The sequence below is a fragment of the Macadamia integrifolia genome, chromosome 6, assembly GCF_013358625.1.
Source record: "Macadamia integrifolia cultivar HAES 741 chromosome 6, SCU_Mint_v3, whole genome shotgun sequence".
NCBI lineage: Eukaryota > Viridiplantae > Streptophyta > Magnoliopsida > Proteales > Proteaceae > Macadamia > Macadamia integrifolia.
In genome coordinates this window covers 35,364,458-35,373,034 of record NC_056562.1, presented here as the reverse complement: position 1 = coordinate 35,373,034, position 8,577 = coordinate 35,364,458, and the positions used below count along the sequence as shown (strand labels likewise).

Below are 8,577 nucleotides of genomic sequence, written 5' to 3'. Positions count from 1 at the left end.
AATCAAATTGACTCAAGCCTAATTCAGCCACAATTGGTACATATAGGATTGGAGTTAATAGAAAGCAATCCCAGGAATGTTTCTATTGGTCAATTGCAATCTGATTTTAAATCATTCGACTTTGCATGCCAATCATACGATTTGAATGAGTCTTGAGCCTCACCAATGGTACCGTAATAGATAACTCTTAGTCATTATCATGAAATCTGGATCACTTAATCGTACATGAAACGTACACGTATAGATAGTATACATTGTCAATAAGGTGTATACCTTTTAAAAACAAGTCAAAAGTGAAAATTAACATCTTATTTTATTTGTCTTCTACAATTTCACACCATGTTTTTTATAATAGAAAAACAAAACGAAAGGGGAAGGCTTTCGTGCACGGCCATTTTTCTCCATTGAACAACAATGCGTCAAATAAAAGGTGGTTTTTGTTTATCTCGACGGAACATTTACCCCGTTCAATGCCATGAGGCCAATTGTGCATGTGGATAAAACTTTCATCAAAATAAATTCAACTCTAAATTATTTCAAATTATGTCTTATCTTAATTTTTTTTTTTTTTTAAATATAAAAATTTCTTATAGTAATTAATCATAAGTCAATACAATACATACTTAATTTTCCCCCCACACATAGACTCATACCTTGGAGCTGAGAACTTACAAAAGATACTATTTTTATTTTCTAGGAAATTGATTTGAACCTTTGACTCAATTATAAAAATTTTGTTCCCACCAAAGAAATATATGATAGAATATTGTAAGCACCTCTACATCTGGATGTACGGGACCTATAGGTTAGAAAACTTTATCCCATCTATCTATCAATATATAATTATAATGTACGGATTAAACTTAGACGTGACATTACATGATCTCAGCTCAATGAGAGAATGACTAAATGAATGACTTCTTCAAGATTGGCTGCAATTCATCCTTCATATGATAAGTATTGTTTCTGATTCGGCCAATCCAAAATTGATACAATAACGATATGTATCATTCGAATTGATAAAAAAGGAGCTCATTTTTAATTTTTGGCTAATTCCAAAAATATGTATTGGTATTGGCCACGGTAGATTCCAATATCTAAAACCATGGCCATATTGGAGCTATTTTATCAATGTTTATCAATCTTGGTCGAAGTAACAGTTGCCTCTTCCTTGATAGAAAGAAAGGGCATTATGGTGATTTGAAATTATATATCATATCCTCCTTAAGTTGTAAGGCATGATCAGTAGAGGGACCATAGAAATAGGGTGAACTGGGATCACCTATCAAATGTTGTGTTGAGATGTTAGGGTTAAGGATTGTGGTTCTCTTCCCAGTTTTGAGTTCCTACAGATTTGTCCTCCTCCTCAAGGTGGGAATCTGAGCCGACCTGTTGAAGTTCATGGAGGCCATGTGGGCCCTGTTCGATACCTTTTTAGGCTTTTGTTTCCCTTTCGGATTTGTAATCCCCTATTGATTATATTTGGAATCGGCTCCTCTCCTTAGCACCCATCGTCGAGGTTGGCCCATAATTACTTAAGCGAGTGTCACATGGTAAGGCAATCATCCAATGGTTTGAGAAAGGCATAGATAACGAAGCATTGACAAAAGCTTAGAGAACGAGGTGTCAGGAATTATTGGATCATCGCCTCGCCAGGTGATGTTTGCCCAAGTAGCTATGGGCAAGACTTGGGTGATGGATACTAAAGAGATAAACTGAATCGATTATATTTTCCCTTCCTCTTCTATAAATGCATTTTACAATTCACCCAAAAAATAGGTTTGAACTTTGTTAACCAATTCCTCCATGAGAGGGGACCATTGCCTGGTTTATTGTATCCGTATAATTACACTTGTTCGTTTTTTTCTTTGGGATGGTCAGGTCAGAAATTATAGGGTTGTTTCGTTAGAGAACTTGCAGAGATATTCCATCTTTGCCTCTTCAGTGGAAATCAAAGCTTAAAGTTTTGACATGTGGATCATTCAAACTTTGACAAATCCATCCACTTCTTAAGAAAACTTTATATAAATGAGAGAATAGATTACATTACTCTTCGACTTTTTTGACACTCCATTAACATTCCAATATTGCATTGCGCGTGCAATGGTGCAAGAAAACCAGACTCTCCCATTAACTAAAAAAAGAAAAAAAAGCCAAACCAGATTCATAGTGAGGAACATCTAATGTTGATTAAGGGAGATAACCAGAACTTTGTTTATTTTATTAAAAAAAAAAAAAAAAATTGCATTTTGAGTTCCTGCTCTGTGATCTGATTCATGGGCTTTTCTTAAACTATAGAAACTATGAGGATCACTGCCCCATTAGTTTTCTAAAATCAGCCAAAGGAGTTAGGTAGCAGGTTGTGTTCATAATTGAAAGATTCAAAATGACTTTCTCTTTCTAAAATGCAGTCAGTTAGGGTCTTATCCAAAATTATGTTCTTAGTCCATGACCAAACTTGACTCTTAAGTCTTTAATAACATGTGGGTTCTCATTAGATCTTTCAAACACTCTTATCTTTTTCTACAGAATTGATAAACATGAAGAAAATTCAGGTCAGCTTCCTCCAAATTAATATGGAAGTTACTCCATTGAATTATAAGAGTCTTCCTTAAAGCGAGACTGGAACTTGCATTATCCAAGTAAAACAACACACCCTCTCCCAAACCCACTCCAAGAGTGGGAAGTAAAAGATACCAAAAGAAAATAATGAAGTATAGCACAGACAAATGACAGCCTAGTTTCACAGACATTCTCGTCGATCATGGAAATCTGTATGAACCCTCCTAGTCTTGTATGATTCTTTGACTACCTCTATATGCAAAACAGTAAAACCATACAAATTTAAAGGATAATGTGGAATATATGTATATTTGAGTCATTTGACTACTTATAGATATGTGAATAGACAATACATTTCAGTCAAAAACAAAGTTTCAATCAACTTATCTGGTTATGGACAAAAGACAGAGGGAGAAAAAAAGAGAAGGGGAATTAGATAATTACTCATTTTTGGGTTTCTTTTTATAAAACTATCCACTCAAAGTTTCAGTCAACAAAAACACCCAAAATCAGGTTTAGGTTTTGTAAAACTAACTGCTCAATGTTCGAGTTAACAAAAATACTCAAAAATCAGGTTTAGGTTTACAAAACTACCCACTCAAAGTTTCAGTTAACAAAAATACCCAATTGTATGTGGAAGACGAAGGAGAAATGGAGAATCATTGCATTGGTTTTGGTAGTTTTGTAAACCCAACCTGATTTTGGGTATTTTTGTTAATTGAAACTTTAAGTGAGTAATTTAGTAAAGGAAAAACTAAAAGTAGGTTTATGTAATTGCCAAAAAAAAAAATCCAGCTGGTAGCTTAGATTTTGTAGGAAGCTACTGTGTTGGATCTGGGTTGACACTGTTCTCATTTCTCAACCCCGTTTTCCATTGGGTAGTGTTCATATTTAAGGTTTCTCCACCAAAATACTGACCTGACCTATTTTCACTTCTGGTCATCACCGTGACTGGCGGTGAATGGTCCCATACTCCAATGTACCAGGTCAGCACTGAACAGGAATTTTGTTTATTCCTTGGCAGACTAGATTTCTATGATCATGCAATACTGTGCATTTGCAACCCACATAAGCATTTATGAAATGTTCACCTAATTGAACAATGAACCATTATCTTGACTATCCATTCAAGTAGGAAAAGATTTGGATTCAATTTATTTAAGAAAAGAAAAACCCTGTACTTACAGATGCTTGCATGTGCTGGGGTAAATCATTTGGATCCGAATGATTTCTATGAGATTCAGGAGAACAGGGTGGCCAGTTGAAAATTTTAAACCCATCTATGTGTTGACCAGGAGAACAGTATTGTGTGGGTAGGACAAGTTTTGCCCACAAACTCATCAGATCTCTCAAAGATAACTACGTAACTGAGGGGGAAAAAATGAAGAAGAAGGAAAAGGAAGAGCTCAAGTGAACAATTTTTCTGTCCAGTTTTTTTTTTTTTTTTTTTTTGGATGTTACTTCTTAATAATGTTTCAGTGCAGCAGTTGGGTAACATGAAACAATATATTTAAAAAAATAATAATAAACAGCTTCAGTAGTTTACAAGCACTTATTTAAATGATTTGGCTACTTTCAAGGCACAAACTCCTTCATACTGATTAGAACTCATCATTCATCTCTAAAATTGTCATATAAGAAAATATAGACATTGCACCATCCTGTCAAAGATAGGAGCCCTGTACATCAAACTTCTGTAGCTTCTCGTATGGTTTTCTTGAGAACCTAATAAGGAAAAACAAGTGGATGAACAGAATATGAACAATAATGTGTGGATTGAAGGTTCCAAAAGCTGGCCAGTTTACATAAATTCATCAAAATTCATGAATTCTTTCTCACTTCTATATCAAGATTCAAAAACAAGGTTCCAAAATCAATTCTATTCTTTTAACAAAGTTACACTTATTGCTTTCTTCTTTCTCTACTAAATATTTGTGTCATTCAGTAAGAAGTCCATTGGTGTGTCAGTATGAACAAATAAAATATCTTCCACCAACAAATTGTTCAGTTTAAATTTTAGTTTGATCCCGTTGGTTAGCTGGATCAGTGGCATTTCATTCTACTTAGTTAAAGGTCATATACACTCTTCATCCACAAGTAGTTGTGTTTTTGCTCACCATTGCAATCTGTATCATCTTCTACTTCCTATCTGCTCTTTTTCACTACTGGTCAATATCATATCACAACTTCTCATTGGCGTATAAGTTCATATATGCAAGGAAAACAAATGAAACTTTTTCTCAAGTTCATTCGTTTCCTTCTTACATAGAAGTTCTGAAAACTGAAATCACCTACAGATTTCTAGCACTTGACTAATCTTGTAAATTTTTTGTTCACAAAGTTTTAAGCCTGCAATTATTGGCACTTACAACCTTCCCTATATTATGGTCCTTCACAGGAGGATCATCCAGACCAGACGTTATCCCTACAGAAAAATGGAAAACTTGGCAGAACCCAAATCAAGGATATATTTGGACCAACTTAACTGGATATTCCATGTCACAAATGAATTACATACAATGGTCACATTGGCCACGTTTAGCCGACGACCACATAGTCCTCAATTTTCAACTATGAGGACAAAGTAATTACATTTCTGCAAGCATGAAAGAAATTTCAATTTTCTCAGACTGTTTGGAAGATGAACCCTCCTTCACTTTCTCATAAGAAGAACCACAGTGTGAGCTGCGATGCTTCGGTTTTCTCCAAGGCTGTCAACCTTTTCATGAGTTTTTGCTTTGAGATTAACAACAGAAGGATCTGCCCCAAGCAGCGCTGACAAGTTGGCCCTGATAGCCTCCTTGTGTGGGCTCAGTTTTGGTCTCTGCAGAATCAAGGTTGCATCCAAGTTTCCCAGCTCATAACCTGCCTCATTCATTAGTCTCACCTGAATCGGAACCATCGCATAGCATAAATTAGACAAGATTAGTCACCTGTGCATCAAAGTGCAATGCTACTGGCTACCTTTCTTTGATTATATAATAGAATGTTGAAGGAAACAGAATAGGAAAGTTCAGAAACCAGAAATCATCTAAGAACAACAATTTTGAGTTTAAGTCAATGAAGATGCAGGCAAAAAACAGTGCGGTTAAAAGTAGGTCGAATACCATGCCAATAGCAATAAAAAAACCCAAGTGGTGATGCTACTTTCCCAAGTCATTATGTATTGCAATGCGCAAAAAAACAACAGCAACTCATATATAATTCTCTACATAGGTACAAAGCACATTACAAGTTCAGAAAAATAGAGTAATGTGAAAAGTAGAGCCAAGGGATGGGTAAGCCAAAACCATAACAAGGAGGGAGCAAAAATAAAAACTTCGACAATATAGAGCAAACCCCCTCCCCCCATGCAAAGTGGCAGTCTAACAACTCCTAGCTCACCTAGCTCAAGCCTTCACTTCCTATGAAGCAAGTCATTCAAGGAGGAATCCAAGACTTAGGCTTGCCTAAGAGGATGAGAGAATTTCCATGGGACTCCCATCAACCTATAAATACACCCATGGACATTGGAATAATCCTCCTCCACGATCAACTAATCAAAACCTAGAGAGGGCGAGCCCAACACAAACAATGACAGCACCTCAGCCCAAAACTTCCCTCACCTAAATGGTATTATATAAGAATGTTTCATGATAAACACTTCTACAATAGAAGGTCCAGGCTCTAGTGAACGATTATGAAAATCTGCTTCATTATAAGCATTAAAGGGATCCATAAAGGAAGACTATGCTGACCACAAGGAGGCAAGAAAATGAAAGATGACCACTCTTTAAGAGCAAAGTCAACTGAAATTGCTTTTAACAGGTATGAAATAACCAGAGGCCCACCCTCAAAGAGATCATATAAAAAATCCTAAATGTAACTGTCTACCACATTGCTGGCTTGAAGTTGGATGAAGAATATTGACAGCACTAAAATCAGCATCCGACAAATATCCCAAGTCCATAAGACAAATCTTGACAATCGGCCAGCACAAAACAGCTGGAAAAATTCTTGGGGGCAATTATGAAGATGTGGTGATATTAAGAGAAACATAGGAAAATGATTTGAAAAATCTATCAACTCATGTTTACTAATTTCCATTGTTAGGTCTGTATGATCTGTAGTTGCAAAGCACCCTGATAATTTGGTGAATGGATAGATATATAGAAGCCCTTAATGTAAATATAAGCATGCCATCCATCCTCAAGGTAGAGAAAGCAGCAATTTTATGTTTTTGAGAAAGCAGCAATTTTATGTTTTTGAGAAAGCAGCAATTGTAGATGGAAATTATACACAATTTGGTCTGGAAATTTTTCGGAAAAGAAAAGGATGCTGCCACTTTCCATAAGGCAGGCAGAGCCTTTTTCAATCGGAGTTTTACCAGTAACAAGATACTGGTTACAAGCCCTACAGTCAAGAAATCTTCCACAAAGCCTCAAAAAGTAAATGCTCTGTGTCAGATTTTTGTTCATCCAATTTAGATTTTCCATTTATTTCTTGGTTTATTTTATGGGATGCCATGGTTAGGGATCAAATGGACGATTAGCATATGAAGACACAGTTCCATCTGACATTTCAGAACAGAGCAGGGAAGCAGCAAGCCGATATCCTCATGGATATTCTATATTAATTAACAAATGATATCACAAGATGATATCTAAAACTTTGACTCTTGCAAGACTGAATAAAATATAATAAAATTGCCAATCCTCTGCGAAAGTAAAATCGCATAAACCCACATGAACAGCATACCTAAATACTAACGGCAACTAAGAAATAAATTTCATGGAATAATCTTATGAAGAACGCAAATAAACTCACAGCTTCTTTTATGAACACAGATGACGCTGCACCCTTCCATTTAGGGTCACTATCTGGGAATATCTGCCCTATGTCTGGAAGCCCCAAGGCGCCCAAAATTGCATCGACCACGCAGTGAAGCAGCACATCACCTGCAAAAACAACAAGAACAAGAAAACACTTCAACACTGAAAATTCCCCATATAAAACCCCGAAATATCCAATTTCTTCGAGTGGAGCCTGAAATTACCATCGGAATGAGCTTCGCAGCCTCTATCATGGGGAATTTTGATTCCGCCGATAATCAGTGGGTACCCGGGCTCCAGTCTATGAAGATCAAAGCCATGACCAACCCGGAAAGGAAGGGTTTTGGATGGATTTATGGCAGTTGTATGTTCTTCGACTTCGATTGCAGAAGCGGTTGCAGATACAGTCAACGGGCTCTTGACTGAAAGAAGAGGTCGGCAAAACGATGAGACGAGATCCGTGGAAGGGTTGCGGTGGTTTTCGTTGTTGCAAGGACGAAGAGACGACGATGCAGCGAAATGAAAACTTAGCCGATTCGCGGCGGCTTTGGCCGGAACTTTACAGTCAGAGAGAGGAGAGGCCTTGGCCATCGTTCTCGGAGAAGATGACGAATAGAACGAGTGCGCCGTTAGAACTGCCATTTTGTGGGAGTTATTTGTGTCCTTTGACTTCAGTAGAAACATTTCTAACAAAAAATAAAGACTTCTCAAAGGCTGCGTTTGGTGGTTGTCTAAAAAATTGTTTCTGATGTTTTTTCGTTTAAAAAAAAATGAATAAAGCATTTAATGTCAACTCAATGTTTATCAAATTTTTTTAAGAACGAAAAATATGGGTGGGATGAGAGGAGGATTTGGCTCCTCTGTGGTGCAACACAGTGTCCGACACTCATCCAAAGCCTAGAAATGCTTTGAGCTGCGTGCGATTGCCTTGAGTTCCATGCCAAGGCGTTTCTAATCGTTGGATGCATGCCGGACACTGTGTTGCGCCACAGAGGAGCTCAATGCAGGGAGAAAAGCTAGAAATGTAAAATGATGGAACGACTAAACCTGAAGAAACTTTATTCCATTATTTCAATTGCATTTCAAATATTAGAAAAGGTGAACAACAAGGCTAATCATTGCTGAAGTTAAATAACTATCAAGCGCAACTTAAGAACATACTAATATAACATGCGTCATGAGTCTCATGACCGGTTGATCCACA

General features: G+C 36.8%; 1 protein-coding gene across 1 annotated transcript; it reads right to left on the bottom strand.

The window, feature by feature from the left end:
• Positions 1 to 5,006: 5,006 nt before the first annotated feature.
• Positions 5,007 to 8,051, bottom strand: LOC122081046 (2-C-methyl-D-erythritol 2,4-cyclodiphosphate synthase, chloroplastic-like). The gene is made up of 3 exons (XM_042647996.1): positions 7,598 to 8,051; positions 7,369 to 7,499; positions 5,007 to 5,449 (listed from the first exon to the last, which is right to left on the bottom strand). The coding sequence occupies exons 1-3, from the start codon at positions 8,013 to 8,015 to the stop codon at positions 5,216 to 5,218; spliced, it is 783 nt and encodes a 260-aa protein (XP_042503930.1). The 5' UTR covers positions 8,016 to 8,051; the 3' UTR covers positions 5,007 to 5,215.
• Positions 8,052 to 8,577: the final 526 nt, after the last annotated feature.

What these genes read in the sequence shown, in the direction of transcription:
- LOC122081046 (XM_042647996.1), bottom strand. Translation starts at nt 8,015, where the DNA reads ATGGCAGTTCTAACGGCGCACTCGTTCTATTCGTCATCTTCTCCGAGA. An exon ending in CTGCGAAGCTCATTCCGATG is followed by an intron (nt 7,500 to 7,597) that starts GTAATTTCAGGC and finishes TTGTTTTTGCAG; the next exon opens with GTGATGTGCTGCTTCACTGC. An exon ending in CTGTGTTCATAAAAGAAGCT is followed by an intron (nt 5,450 to 7,368) that starts GTGAGTTTATTT and finishes GTTCCGATTCAG; the next exon opens with GTGAGACTAATGAATGAGGC.